Here is a 15,460-nt window from a genome sequence, read left to right as displayed (position 1 = left end):
TGTACGAGCCGCTCTTCGCACTTGGGCGAGACCTTGATACCAAAGGTCTTGCCCAAGTCTCAGAAAAGACTCGAGATGGGGCAGCTCAGTGGCAGAAGGTATGCTTAGCATGTGTGAGGTCCTGGACTTAACTTGAAATAAGAGGCTTCTTACAGGTACACACACACACACACACACACACACACACACACACACACACACACACACACACACGTGCACTATATAGCAAGGGGAATCCAAACAAACAAATGTCACCTTCACGTCCCACTTCCTCCCCAACCGTCCTCAGTCCTAGAGCCATGAAGGAATCTGCTAGCATATACTTCCATTCCCAGCTACCAAAATGTCCTTCTTCCTCTCCCCACCCTCCCTTCAGACTCAGCACTGCCTCCTGCTAGTTCAGTACCCTGCTGATTCTAAGAAGTGGGAACCTGAAATTAAGTCATTTTCCATGAAATTATGCTTTACCTCCTATCATATTTGTGTTGGTATAGAAATCACTTAGTGAACAAATAACAATGGAAGGCCCCAGATGGCTGACTGGAGAAAGGACACCACACCCTGATTAAGATGCAGAGTTCAGAGAGGCGCCAGATAAAAAAATGAAAGATTATACCATGTTTCTGCAACAATAATATATTATGGAAATAAACAATCCCTTCTCTCTGTTCCCTAGAAAAACACAGGTGTTTCAGTAAGGATAATAGCCTCTATTCCATTGGAAACTCCTGAAGTTGATGTAAAACCTCTTTCATTCTTACAGCACAGACAAAAAAAAAAAAAAAAAAAAAAACCCACTGGCCCGAGCAGTTATCCTTAAGTGACTTGTTCTGCTAAGAAGCCCTGGTTACCTGAGGGCGTGGATACAGTAGATACATCTTGGCATGTTCTTCCGGTCGTAGATATCTGTGGTTTCTGGATAAAAAATCTAGGAAGAAATCAAAGAAGTAGATTGAATGGATTGGTTAGAAGAATCTGGAAAAGAATAAAGACCTTTACTAAGATAGACCGGAGCTCAGGAAAAGATCTTCAGGGAACACAGCAGTGAGGCTCTTGTTCAAGAGAGCGAGCAGAGCCTCAAGTTCTCTGCAAGGCACAGAGCATATTCCAAAGTGGAAAGAAAACGAGGTCGTTAAGCAGGGTGAAATCAGACGATTGCTATCGTGTTCAAAGCCAGACAAGCGAGGACCTGGCAAGTGGGACAAGGATGTACCCTAGCTGTGGAGGGAAGGATAAAGCCGAGCTTAGAGAGCGCACAGCACAGGAGGCAGGACCCAGGCCATGCTGAGGAGAAGCAAGCTGAGTTGTTGTGATGGTGGATGGATAAAAGAGGCGTTTCAGATAAATGAAGAAAGTTTGGGGAAGGACTGGATGATAGGTTAGGGTATCTCCAAACTTCTGAGACTAAGTCAGAAGAACCCTAAGTTCAAGGCTTGCCTGGATGAGCTGAAGGGCAGCCTGGGCAACTCAGTGAGAACGTCTCAAAATACAAACCAATGAAGGCTGAGGACACAGCCTGAGGGTAGAGCACTTGCTTAGCTGCCACTAAGGCCTCCCTAGTGCCACTACAAAACAACACAACAAAAGATCCCTAGCTACACAAACACAAACACGCTTCAAATACCGTTTAAAGGATGCTAAATTGTCATCACTTATAGATGACAACACTATACGAAAGGCAGGAAGTCACAGGTACAGTGTAGTAGTTTACATGAGCGTGCATTTTACATTACAGAAAACAGGAACAGGAGGTATAGGTACACAGAAAGGCCAGGTAACCATAGTAACTTGGTGCAATCACTTCCTGACATTTGTGGGACGTACCCTTGACAGAGAAGAGCACTTCAGCAGCTGCTCTGAGGAAGTGGGGACGAAAGCTGGCCTCTCACACAGAAGCAGATCCACATTTGAGTCAGCTCAACAGACCCATGTGTAATAAAGAGCTCAACACCGTGGTTAACACTGGAGACTGGTCACCACATGATGGTGACACGTGGTGACACTCCAGAGCTCACTTGTATCCCTCTTCTTTTTCTATTATAAAAACCTGGGCTCCACAGGGAAGTCTAAGAGAATCAAAACCACCACCTAATCCCATCACAGTGATGAAAAGTATTTCCTTACCAAGGAAAAAGAAAAAATATGAAAGAAAAAGACTAAAATTCTTTTCCTGAATCAAACTGAAAAGAACCTTTATCATTAAGGAGGAGCAGGCAAAACTTAGCCAGCATGGTGTTATGTGCCTATAAACCCAGTACTCTGGAGGTTGGGGCAGGAGCATTTTGAGTTCCAAGCCAGCATAGAGTACGGCTTGAGCTACTGTCTCAGAATGAGCCGAGAGAGGAGTAAAGGGAGGGAAGGGTGAATGGGAGAAAGATAGAGGAAGGACAGACAGATCATTGATTACTGTGTAGAATAACTTTGCAGGTTAAATGAGAGCTGTTATGCCAACACCAGCAGTGACATGGGCACCCCGTAGGTTACCTTAGGCAATCCAATCTCATCCATGGCATTCAGCCACTGAATCACATTATCCGTGTGTCTGAAGTGTAGGCCGGTAGCCTGAAAGAAAACACAAGAGCATTGCATGCTTTGGCAAGTGCTATGTAAAAGCTCTTGTTGTGAATCGCTACACCATCCTCTCCCTTAAGGTCATTACACTCCCACCTTAGTACCAAGAAGCTGCCCTCTGCCCTCCTCTCACTTAGAAACTGCGTGGAGAACCTCCCTCAGCAGTGTGCTTTTACAGCTTGGTCTCTGGAATTACATTATCCGAGACTCGGTTCTCGGGATTGGACATCTGCTGATGACAGTGGGAGTCACTCAGCCTTGCAGTCTGAGGAGACGGTGCACACATAAACCTCGTAGTTTAGTAGGGTTTGAGCAGATAGAAACAACCTACCGGTCAGGGTTTTCATAATATACCTAGAAGTAATCCCCTACAAACGCCCATCTGCTTGTTTTTAAATCAGTGCTGGGTATCAAACCCCGAGACTCATGCATGCTAGTCAAGAGCTCTATCCTCTGAGTTACAATCCTACATCTATTAGTTTGGAGCAAGATCGATTTACAAAGAGATGAAGGGATATACACGTTTTTTTCCTTGTTTGTTTTGTAACCCTGGCTGTCCTGGAACTCTTTGTAGACCAGGCTAGCCTCAAACTCAGATATCCGCCTGCCTCTGCCACCTGAGTGCTGGGATCAAAGGCGTGTATCATCATGCCCATCTACAAAGGGATGCGTGCGTGCGGGCATGCGTGCATGTGTGTGTGTGTGTCTTTTAAAGACATTGCTAGGGCAAATTAATTTTTAAAAAATTAATAGGGGTTGGGGATTTAGCTCAGTGGTAGAGCACTTGCCTAGCAAGCGCAAGGCCCTGGGTTCGGTCCCCAGCTTTGGAAAAAAAAAATTAATATAATGGTACATATGATGGCACACACCTGTGCCACTCAGGAGGCAGAAGCAGAATTGTCACAAGTTCCAGGCCAGCCAGGCTTACAAAGTGAGACCAGGAAACCTCCCCTCCGCATTAGTGTGCTGCTGTGCTATCCTCAGAACAGCTCCTGTGCTGGGCAGTGGCTGCACACCTTTGACCCCAGCACTCAGGAGGCAGAGGCAAACAGCTCTCTGCAGGCTCCAGGCCTCCTTGATCTACATAGCAAGTTCTGGGTTAAGCCAGGGATACACAAGGCAGACCCTGTCTCAGGAAAGGGAGGAGCAGGGAATAGCTCTAAAGATTCTTTGTCATAGCTTTTTTACTTAAAATTCAAAATATTAAGTCTTTCATTTTTTTGTTTTCTTTTTGTTTTGTTTTGTTTTGTTTTCGGAGCTGGGAACCAAACCCAGGGCCTTGCACTTGCTAGACAAGCGCTCTACCTCTGAGCTAAATCCCCAACCCCGTGTTTTGTTTTCTTTAATTTAATTTTTTTTTCCAGAGCTGGGGACCGAACCCAGTGCCTTGCGCTTGCTAGGCAAGCGCTCTACCGCTGAGCTAAATCCCCAACCCCAAGTCTTTCATTTTAAGAAGTTTCTAGTCAGGCATGGCGGTGGTGTCTGCCTTAAATCCCAACATTCAGGAAACAGGGGCCTGAAGATATCTGAGTTCTAGGCCAGCCTTGTCTTCAAATGGAATTCCAGGACAACCAGCGCTGCACAGAGAAACTCTGTTGTGGGGGTGGGGATGGGGGAGTTGCTCTGTTTAGGATTTCATGGTTTGGATCTACAATGCCCTCTAAGAATCCTGAGTGATTTTAGTCCCCAGCTAATAGTGCAAAGAGGTAGCTGTAATGTGAGGGTCCTAACGTCATCAATGACTGAGCTATTGATTAAGTTCCTGGTTGATTGGCCTGATGGGGTGGGAGTAGGTCACTGGTGACACATCTCTGAAGAGTCTGTCTTCTCCTCTTTCCCCTTCTCTCCCTCTCTTTCCTCATTCTGTCTCTTGTTCCCCTGCTCCCCTCACTTCTCAGCCACCATGAGGTAAGCCCTTCTGAGCTTTGCTCCCTGCTGGGATCGGCAGCACAGCCAAGGAAGACTGGAGCAGAATGACCACAGACTGTGCCCAGGGAACTGTGGGCCGCACAGAGAAAAGAAATAAATCTTTCTTTCTGACTTTTCTCATTTCAGAGAATTAACGCACAGTGATTTTGGCTAAAGACCTATACCTTCTTGACCTGAATTTAAACCTCAAACATAAGAACTATTTTCACAGTCTGTAGCTTTGGCTCATATGGCTTTGGGCTCAGTCCTGAGAGTCAGCCCTTTACATTCTGGCTATGTCGTCCTTCACTGTCTCTCAAACTACCTCAGACGCAAGTTACTATCAAGAGCTCTGAAGATGGGAAATCTGGTTGTTCTCAACATCCCGACCATCCTCTTCAGGGATGGCCGCAGGATGCAGTCCATTCATTTACATAAGCTTTCTGAAATTAAGTTTCTTTCCCATCTTATCTTCAATTCCTTCAGCATGGCAGGAGGAATGTTCCCAAAGTCACCATAGCTACACTTCAGTGCCTAGGTCAGTCACAGTACCTAGTGACAATGGTAATTCCCCCAGTTACTTCCTCTACTTTCTAAGAATGAAAAAATAAATCACCAAGGCTGAGAAATTCTAGTTAAACTACCCTGTCAGAAGCATGCTACCAGAACTGCTCAGCTGACACCATTTCCTGAAGTATTCACTCTGTACCACTCCATTATCCTGGGCCCCTTAAGGTGGGTGCTTTGTTTGCAACAAGCACACACCTTGCATGGATTTCTCCACAGATGCCACACAGAGCACCTGTGCTAACCCTCTCACGTGCGCAGAAATATTCTAAGCACCAAGCAAAGAGCTCACTTTGTATCTGGTCTGCTCTCGATCGTAGATTTTCTTCAGGGACACCACTTTGGGGGAGAAGAAGTTCCCTAGCTTGGCAAGGTAGACCCCATTCCGAAGGCCCTCCTCCAGCTCTGTGGTGGGCGGCAGGTCCTCCCCTAGGCATGCTTCCATCCACCTGCACACAAGAAAAAGACGGTCAGAAATTCTCTGGGGATTTTAATTTCTGTTCTGAGCCAAATGTAAGAACACTCTCGAATGCATTCCACACGGACAGGCTTCCTGGCTGTGGCTGAGACCTAAAGCTGAGACCTCTTAGCAAGGTTGGAAAAATCCATCTGCAACCGAAGTCACCGTCTCAACCATTTACTGGCTGTCACTGGTCTCAACTGGCTGTCACTGGTGGCAGGGCGGTGGCCTTCTAGGCTCAGGCACTAAGGTTGCTTTTAACAGTCAATCAGCTAAAATACTGCAGAAGGAAACACCTAAGGAAAGAGTAAAGCACAAGCTTTCTCTACATAACAAGCCCCCCTGAATGATGAGTGTTTTAAGTGGCCCCTTGGACACAGGAAAGAAGACATGGCTACACACGAGGGGAAAAGAACCCCACTGGACGCTGATCTCACGAGTGCAGGGAGTGGAAGCCAAACACAAACCTCCAACAGAAAACTGTTCACAGCAATGATTGTTAACCTCTTTACAGTTTTTAAACATTTAAAAATAAATGCACATGTAAGTAAAGGTGTGTGTGTGTGCACACGCGCACCTGCATGTGTGCGTATACACCTCTGTAAGTATGTGTGTGCGTGTGTATGTAAGCAGCACACGCCATGGCGTGAGAGTGGATGCCAGGAGATAACCTGCGGGAGTCTGTTCTCTCCTTCCACGGTGCGCCCTCACCACCTCCCTGCACTGACCTCAGATCATCACACTTGGAAACAGCGCTTCCATCCACTGAGCCATCCTGACATCCCTTTACCCACTTTTCCCAGTCTCCTGAGTCTCTAAGGAAGCTATCGTGTGCACAGTCCAATGTTCATGTATTTAAATTCTACATAGAACCTCAGAACTTTCATTGACTTATGAACCTGGAATAAGAACGCATATTAAAATTATTCCCTCAAGTTATGAAGGCTAGCAGTATCCTCGTACTCTTCTCCACAGTGGGAAAAAAATCCAAACATCAGATGCTGCTTGATCTGTTGGACCAAAGTCATGAACGTGTGAAAAGCTAAGTGAAAAAGGTGTTGGTGAGTAAAAATAAGCTTTATAAAGTGTGTCGGCACAAGAGTTTTTATTCTGTTGTTTTGGCTGGAGGTTTTCGTTTTGTTGGAGTGTGGGGTCCTGATGTGTTCAATTCTTGAGCTCAAGCAATCCTCCTGCCTCAGCCACCAGAGTACTCAAGACTATAGGACCCCATTATGATTGTACTGATTGACATTTACATTAAAAGGGGAATAGGGATGTAGTTCAGTGGTACAGCATTTACCTAGTAGGCTCTAGGTCCTAAGTTCAATGCCCGGTACCTCCTCAACACTAAAAGACAAAGATGGCTCAGCGGGTAAGAGCACTGGCTGCTCTTCCGGAAGGTCTGGGTTCCATTCCTAAGACCCACATGGCAGCTTACAACCATGTGTAACTCCAGTCCCAGGGGATCCAAAACCCATTTCTGAGCTCCATGGATACTAGGCACATAAATGGTGTACATACATGTAGGCAAGTACTTATACACATAAAAAGTAAGACATTTCTCCTTTTTTCACCTCAAATACTACAGACCAGTCAGTTAGTTCTACTTTCAAACCAAGCCTCTTTTAGTGCCCCACGAACAGTCTGACATACAGTAGGCGGCTAAGTAAAGACTGGATGGACAGCTGGACAGACCAGAGAACCTTCTGCTTGTCTCCCAAACACAATGACAACTTTTTCTTCTGACTTTCCTTTCAACTGTCACGATAAGAAGAGAGTTTTCCAGAAGAATTGCAATGGTAACTACACCAGCCACCAACCTGCCAGGGCTACAAAATTCAAGCTGTCTCTTACTGGGCCTAAGAGCCGTCAGGAGATGGTCTGGGAAGAACAGCAGCTGCTGGGACAGAAAGAGCAGAGCAAAGGACATGTCGCATTACTTTCTTCCTAGTAGTTTACTGTTAAAAAGAAAATGGGTGGCCAGTTGTGTTGGCACATGCCTCAGATCCCAATTTGGGAAGCAGAGGCAGGTTGATCTCTGTGAGTTCAAGGTCAGCCTGGTCTACATACTGAGTTCCAGGACAGCCAAGGCTATGTAGAAAGACCCTGTCTCAGAAACCAAACAGGGTGGGGAGTGGCGGGTGAAAAAGATCATTCTGACAAACAGCTGCTGGCAACCCCAGCTCTCAGGGGACCCTCTAAATTGGGTTCTCATTCACAGGAACAACCCCCACCACAACAGCTGAAGTCAAAAGCAGCACACAATAGGCAAAGAAAAAAACATTCTTTGCTTGGTACGATGTCAACTGATAGGGCGGACTGTGGATAACAGCAGAGTGGACTCATCTGACCCAAGTCTGAGACAGTTCCCTTAGGTGAGTAGATCTTCCTCCTCTCTGAGGAAATTGACCAAATTGAAAACAAAAGACAGGACTGACCCAGGTGATCTCCTACAATCTTTTGTCTTTGCCCTCCATGGTCCAATAGCTATAAAACATGCCTACACTTACAAGGTTCCTGCAGAAAGGTAGGATACTAAAAACCAAAAACCAAAAACCAGAGCTAAAAAAGCCAACTGTGATTTGGTGACTAGATGAGCAGAGGCAGAAGCCAGAAGAGAGAGAGGAAAATTCAGGCACTGCTTCCAATCACCACACATAAGCGAACCTTTGATCAGCTATTCCTCAATGGTTTGTTTCTGAGAATAAAATAAATCAGATTTGGGAAAAGCAGGGTTGTGTGCATCTTAGTTTGTGATAAAACATAACCAAAAGCAACTTGGGGAAGAAGGGTTTATTTTACCACCACTGACAGAAGTCAGAGCAAGAACTCAGACCAGGAACCTGGAAACGGGAAGTGGGGCAGAGGCCGTTTAGGAATGCTGCTTACTAGCTTGCTCCTTATGGCTTGCTCGCCCTGTTTTCTTATAGCACCTAGGATCACCAGCCCAAGGGTGACCCCACCCACAGTGAGATGAGCCCTCTCACATCAATCATCAATCAAGAAAATGTACCACAGGCTTGCCCACAGATTAATCTGGTGGGGGCATTTTCTCAATTTAGGTTCTTTCTTCCTAAACGACTATAAGTTGTGTCAAGTTGACATAAAACCAGCTAGCATACTGTATTACTCCAATTTTGAATGTTAATTTTAAGTACAGTTCCTTGATATTATGACTAACTGACTTACTGGTTGATTGAACAACAGATTGATTGATTGATTAATTGATTGACTGACAGAATCAGACTGGCCTCAAATACAGGATCTCCCTGCCTCTGCCTCCGATGCACTGCAGCCACAAGTATACAGCACCAGACCCTGCTATGCTATCATAACTTTAATGTTCAACCTCTGGACTCTAATTCTAAGAATAACAACCCCCTCTTATCAGTCCTCTCCAGATCACATGAAATCTCTTCTGCCATTCGGAGTCTTCAAGTCTGAGAGCTACGAGTGTGCTGTAGCACAGATCCCTTTGATTTTGTTCTTTGGGTTGTTTGGTTTTCAACATAGAATAAACATTAAAGAATATCATTCAACATTTTTCAAAAACTGTATGACTGTTCTCCATGTTGTTATGTAGTTTCTAAAGACTTTTAAGTTAAATAAGGAACCCACCAAGGGGTTGGTCATTTTTATCAGCACTTATGTTTATAAGTGTATAAACATTTCTAACCATTAAGCAGCAAGAATCACTGCACAGTGACTCTGAGGAGAGCGGACTTTGGGAAGATAGCACATGCACTCAGAAAGTGCCAAGGCCTGGGTTAAATCCCCAGCAAAACTAAAAAGATGTTTTAAACACTGAAATGGGAAACAGTTTTTAATATTTTGTTATTGTTGATGCTTTTATCTTTCGAGATAGGGTTCATCTGTGTAGCCCTGGTTATCCTGGAACTCTCTGAAACCAGGCTGGGCTCAAACCCACAGAGATCCAACTGCCTCTGCCTCCCAAGAACTGGATTAAAGACATGTGCCCCACTGCCCCGCTTTCACTTGTTTTATGCGTATGAGTGCTTTGCCTGCTTGTACGCATAGGCAGCAAGTGTGTGCTGGGGACCCACAGAGATCAGAAGCATGGACAGACCCTCTGGGATTAGTGTTACAGATGGTTGTTAGCTGCCATGTGGGTGCTGGCAACTGAACCAGGCTTCAAGAGTAGCGACTGCTCCAAACACGAAGCCATTCTCCAGCCCTCACATACATAAACATTTATGAGTATTTCGGACTGCCCAAGAGGCTGCTCCAAGGACTTATTTGCACATTTACAAATTCAGAGTGATTTATGCAAGGTCACTGCTACTCACTGGCAGAGATAAACTAAATAACTCTTAGTTTGGGTCTCTTCTCACAGGGCACCACTGCTGCTGCTGCCACTCATCAGGACCCCAACAGAACTGGGTGCCACAGGGTGTCTAAACAGAGGGAAGTGTCAGAAATTCCATGCAGGGGGGAAAGGCTGGGAATGCTTCATGGCTGTCCTTAACACTGTTTTTTACAGTTTTGCTCAACAGTAGAGCTACCAATAATTCTCAACTCAGACACAAACTCTCTTATAAAATACAACAGTTAGGGGTTGGGGATTTAGCTCAGTGGTAGAGCGCTTGCCTAGCAAGTGCAAGGCCCTGGGTTCGGTCCCCAGCTCCGAAAAAAAAGAAAAAGAAAAAAAAAAAATACAACAGTTAGGGCTGGCAAGATGGCAGAGCAGGTAAAGGCATTCGGTCACTAACCTGACAACCTCTTTTGATCCCCAGGACACGGTGGAAGAACTATTCTCAAAAGCTACCCTCCGATCTATACTATACACACACACACACACACACACACACACACACACACACACACACACACACTTGTGGCACATGGACCTTCCCCTCAATAAATACATGAATAAATACATATATTATTTTTAATTTAAGCATTTTAATTGTCCTTATAAATGCATTTAAGATACATGAAAACGTTAGTATCTGTGGCCTGCAGTTAAGTGTTTGCATAGCATGCTTCTGGCCCTACATTCACTACACTACAGAACTACAAAATATAAATAAATAAATGGAGAATAAATAAATGGTAAAAAAAAAATAATAATCATAGCATAAAAGATAATTCATCAGCCAATACAAAATTTTCTCCCCAACCCCAGTGATGCCTTAAACAATGTTCCCAAAACAGCTCAACTGAAGCATTAAGCAGGAGGCTGTGCCACCACCACACAGAGAGATCAAAAACATTGGAGGGAAAGCATTTCCTCTCTGGACACTGGTAGCCAGAAAGCTTTTGTGACACCAGCACCAGATTTCTGCAGGCCTTCTGGGACAAGATGACATAAGAATGAGGGCATCATGTGACCAGTACCACCCGTGAACCTAGAAAGATCCACACTTAACAAGACAGCCAGCACCTAGCCAGTCCTCCTCCTCTTGGTTTTTGTTTTGAGTTGCAGTCTCATTGTGTGGCCAAGATGGGCCTCAAACTTGTGGTCCTCCTCAGTGCACGAGCGGGTGGTGTTTATAGAGGCCTGTGCCATGACACTCTGCTCTTCATTAGCTAACAGCGGACAGTAGCAAAACCTCCAAATAGGATTGTTGTTAAGAAGTCAGTAAGATTACGACTGGAGTCTAGCACAGTGCTTGGCAGATGATTAGAAGATGTCTGTGTCTTTTCCTCCTGTGAGTCACACTCGCTATTTGATACTTCCGTTAAGTACAATGACTCCAGTTCCTTCAAGTGTTCCCGTAAAGAGAATAGTAATAATGTGTGCCTATAGTGTTCTAGATGATGGAACAGGGTACATAAGCGCTAGGAATACCACCTGGCACGGAGAAGGCACTCAAAATGCCACCTGGCATTATCAGGAGTGGGACCGGCTCCTCGAGTCCCTCAACATCCTTCCCACTCATCTCTGAACATTCTTCAATTGAACACTATCATCTCAACAAGATCTACAACCACAGGAGACAGACAAGCCTGTGAGTGGGTCCGTGAGGGAATTTTCAACTGAGTTAGCTGAGATGAGAAGACTCACCCTAATGTGAGCAGTACCCCTTCCCAGGCTGCATCCCAGGCTGACCAAAATGAGACAGCCAGCTGAGCACCAGCGGTCATCGTTCCACTCACTGAGTTGCAATGTGACCTCAAACTCTTGTCACCATACAGGCTGCACCCTCAAACTATAAACTAAAATAGAACCCTCCTTCCAGGCATGGTGGCACACACCTGTAACCCCAGTAGTCAGGAGGTAGAATGAAACTGAACTCTGTGAGTTCAAGGCCAGCCTTGTCTACGTAGTGAGTGCTATAAATGAAACCTTGTCTAAAATAAAAATAAAAATAAAAAACAGAACAGAAAGTTTTTTTCTTCAGTTCAGAGACTATCACACCAAGTGATGACCTAAGAATACTCTACATGTGATGAGGACTCAGCCACAGATACAGCTTAGTGACAAAATTGCTATTCTTACAGAAGTAGAGTTCCTCCTCTCACAAAGGGTATATTCGTTTTCTCCTCGGCAGGTTTACCTCAAACCACTTGCAAGTAGCCTAAATGTGAAATATTATTCAAAGTTCTATCAGATCTGGAACTCCTTCACAGAATATTAGACTGAAAGGTTTGTTGTCAATATAAACAAAACTTAAAAAAAAATCTAATATCATGTGGCAGCCATGAAACTAAATACTCATTACCTCATGTGATCTTAGCGTCAACCTCAGAAAAGTAAGTAGTGTTGCCTCACTTCACAGACTGGATGAAAGTTACCCAAGATCACCACTGGTCAGCTCACGCTTGGCCCTGGGTTGGCACGATCCAAAGCCCACACTGTTCCCTTTAAACCTGTCTTTTTCCTACTCTGCATGCGGTTGTTTGGCACGTATGTTTGTGCACTGTGTGTCTGCAGTGTCTGTGGAGGCCAGAAGAGGGTGGTGTCAGATCCTCTGGGACTAGAGTTCCTTACAGTGGTGAGCCACCATGCTGATGCTGGGATTCAAACTCACGTCCTCTGGAAGAGCTCTTAACTGCTGAAGATCTCGACAGCCCTGAGGCCCACAATGTACTTCTGCCTTCACAGGCAGTAACAGGTACAACCTTCTGAACACTCACTCATTCGCAACACAAGCGCAGGCCCTAGAGCTGGGCTTCCTCAAGCCAGCAGCAGCAGCTCCGTTCACGACCTTAGTAACAGGCTTTGCTCTGATCAAGCCCTCAGAGAGGAGCCTTGAGAGGATGAACCTTGGTGACTGCCGCTGATATAATTATACAAACCGAACACTTGTGTAATTACGTGATGATTTTTAAGAAAGTCTTTATGAGGGTGCATGTTGAGACAGGGTCTTGCTACAGAGTCCAAGCTGGCTTCACTGTGTGTGTGTGTGTGTGTGTGTGTGTGTGTGTGTGTGTGTGTGTGTGTGTGTGAAGTTATATAATTTTAAGGAGGAAAAGAGTTTACAAACAAGAATACACAGGCAGAAATCAGAGGGAAGGAAATGATGAGATGGCTCAGGGGTCACGTGCCTTGACCCCAAGCATGATGACCAGAGTTCAATGCCCCAGACCCACATGGTGGAAGAAGAGAAGCAACTTCCCCCAGCTGTCTCTTCACAGGAGCAGATGGCACACGAGTCCCCACCCACATGCGCACTAAACAAATACAAATACAAATAATTATTTTAAAGTATCTACCCAGTGAAATGATGCTGGCCCTCAGATCCCGGGCTTACGGAGAAAGCTGAGGCCAGCCTCAAAAAGTAAAGCATAAACAGACAAAGCAGGGCAGTAGAGCGCATGTAACCCTCGCTCTAATCCTGTACTCAGGAGGCTGAGGCAGGACCAGCTAGCCTGGGCTATGTACCAAGACCTTGCCTCTAAAAAGGACAAAAGCAAAGAAACCACTACCAACTGTCGCCCTCCCAAATATCTGGCAGCAATCAATCATGGTGGCCCATTCCTTTTCCTCTAGCCCAAAAGGCCAGTCTGGACACGGTGAATTCCAGGCCAGCCACAACTACATAACCAAGACCTGGGCTTAAAACAAAAGAAAAAAAAATTCCAACAACAAAAATAAACTGGAAGGGTAAAGTTGAACAATTGCTAACTATTTCCTGGATTTATACATATAGATTTTAAACACTTAAAATAACAGATGTTTCCCTAGAAAAATGAGCTACAAACACAAGCAGGCAACTTATAAAATAAAAAATAGAAATGGCCAGTGCCCACATAAAAACTTTCAGTCATCCATGAAATGCAAATTAAAGTAACAATATCACCATCTGCCAGACTGCCAAATAGTAAAAATAATAACTTACTATTCACTTTGTGGGAAAATCCCACATTATCACACAGTTCCAGAAAGAAAAAAATCTGGCGCCATAAGCCATCCATAGCAACTCACAGAAACTTCTATAAAAGGAAAGAGAAAGGTTTATTTTTTAAAAAATGACTTGGTGACTTGTGGCATGGATGACTAAATAGGAGATGAAGCCATACAGAGCCGGGGCAGACGAGAGGATGAGAAGTACATGTTGGGCCGGAAATGACAATGGGACAGCCATCCAGAGAGTGACATCACAAGGCCTGGAAACACACGCCTGAGGCCTGAGGTGATGCGGGATCTACAAGCCTAGGGAGGAGGTACTCTCCAGGGAGGCAGGTTGTAAAGGCAAACAGGACAGGAAGGAGCGCCTAGGACGGGACCTTCTAGGACGGGACCTTCTGAGGGTGGGGAGACCCTGCTGCAAGATGAGAAATCAAGAGAATCATGTGGTGGCAATCAAGGAGGAAAAACACTCCAGGAATCTGGATGCTATCACCACCTACAAATGCTGTAAAAAGGGACAGCAAAGAGAACGGATGTGTACCTCTGTAAAGGGACTCTGGAGCAGGAGTCAGCACGCAGTGACCAGAACAAGGAGTGGTAAGGGCCATGGTGAGGCGGCAGGTAGTTTCCAAGTTTAAGCAGAGAAGAGTTTCCCAGCCACAGCCATCAGGATGCTAGTTTAAAAACAAAACAAACGAACAACCAACCAACCAGAGAAGACCTTCACACAGGAGGACTGAACCTCAGATACTGCAGGGAGTGATGTAAAGGCCCAGATCCAGGATAAGGACGCTCTTCTAATCCAAAAGGGCTGCACTTGGACAAACACCAGCAGGGACATCTCTGAGGAAGGTCCTCAAAGGCCCATGGAGACTTCAGGATAGAAAGGAGACAAGTCCAAAACCACAACAGAAAGTAGTCTTAATCCCAGCACTATAGGGGCAGAGGCAGGAGGATCACTGCAAGTGCAAGGGCAACCTGGGCTACACAGAGAGATGCTGGGAGAGAGGAAAGGAGAAGAGGGAGAGAACAAAGAGAGAGAGAGAGAGAGAGAGAGGAGGGAGGAGAGAGAGGGGGGAGGGAGGGAGGGAGGGGGAGGGAGGCGGAGAGGGGGGGAGGGGGGGGAGGAGGGGGTGGAAAAGAGAGAAGGAGAGAAGGGAAGGGAGGACAGAGTTAGTGAGTTAGTTCGCCTGGCCGGCCTGAAGCCCTGTGATGTGGGACTGAGCCGCCTGCACCGGGACTGCCTTTAGGTGAAGGCTGCTGGCCAGCCCCCTGGACAGATGCTATCATGGCAAGTGTCTAAGATGTTGCTTCCATAGACCATTATGTGTGACTTGGTAAGAGACATGTCAAACAGAAAGGGGGAAGTGCAAAAAGAATTGGGGAAGGAGTGGGAATCAGTCCAGGACGGTGGGAAATCCAGGGACAGGGTGGTGTTTGTTCAGTCCTTGTAAGGAAGATGTAGACATGCCTACAAGAAAAGAACAAAGATGGAGGACTCGACAGAGAAAGCAAGGCTAGGGAAAGTGGAGGTGGCAACCAGCTAAGATAGGAACATGTCCTACCCTTACCTGAGAAAAGAGGGAAGGAAATAAGAATGACATTATCTGACCCCACTGGACTTCCGTTTCCTGTCA

The 15,460-nt window shown here is 45.6% G+C and overlaps 1 protein-coding gene across 1 annotated transcript in view; it reads right to left on the bottom strand.

Moving 5' to 3' along the window:
• Positions 1 to 15,460, bottom strand: part of Iqgap1 (IQ motif containing GTPase activating protein 1) — a 91,820-nt gene that overhangs the window by 54,796 nt on the left and 21,564 nt on the right. The window contains exons 3-5 of the mRNA XM_032893334.1: positions 5,339 to 5,495; positions 2,485 to 2,562; positions 852 to 928 (exon numbers count right to left, since the gene is read on the bottom strand). Coding sequence (XP_032749225.1) covers positions 852 to 928; positions 2,485 to 2,562; positions 5,339 to 5,495 — 312 coding nt within the window. The remainder of the gene's footprint in view (positions 1 to 851; positions 929 to 2,484; positions 2,563 to 5,338; positions 5,496 to 15,460) is intronic.

Source organism: Rattus rattus, chromosome 2 (genome assembly GCF_011064425.1).
Source record: "Rattus rattus isolate New Zealand chromosome 2, Rrattus_CSIRO_v1, whole genome shotgun sequence".
Classification (NCBI taxonomy): domain Eukaryota; kingdom Metazoa; phylum Chordata; class Mammalia; order Rodentia; family Muridae; genus Rattus; species Rattus rattus.
The sequence above is the reverse complement of the archived record's forward strand: the minus strand, read 5'-3'. Positions and strand labels throughout refer to the sequence as shown.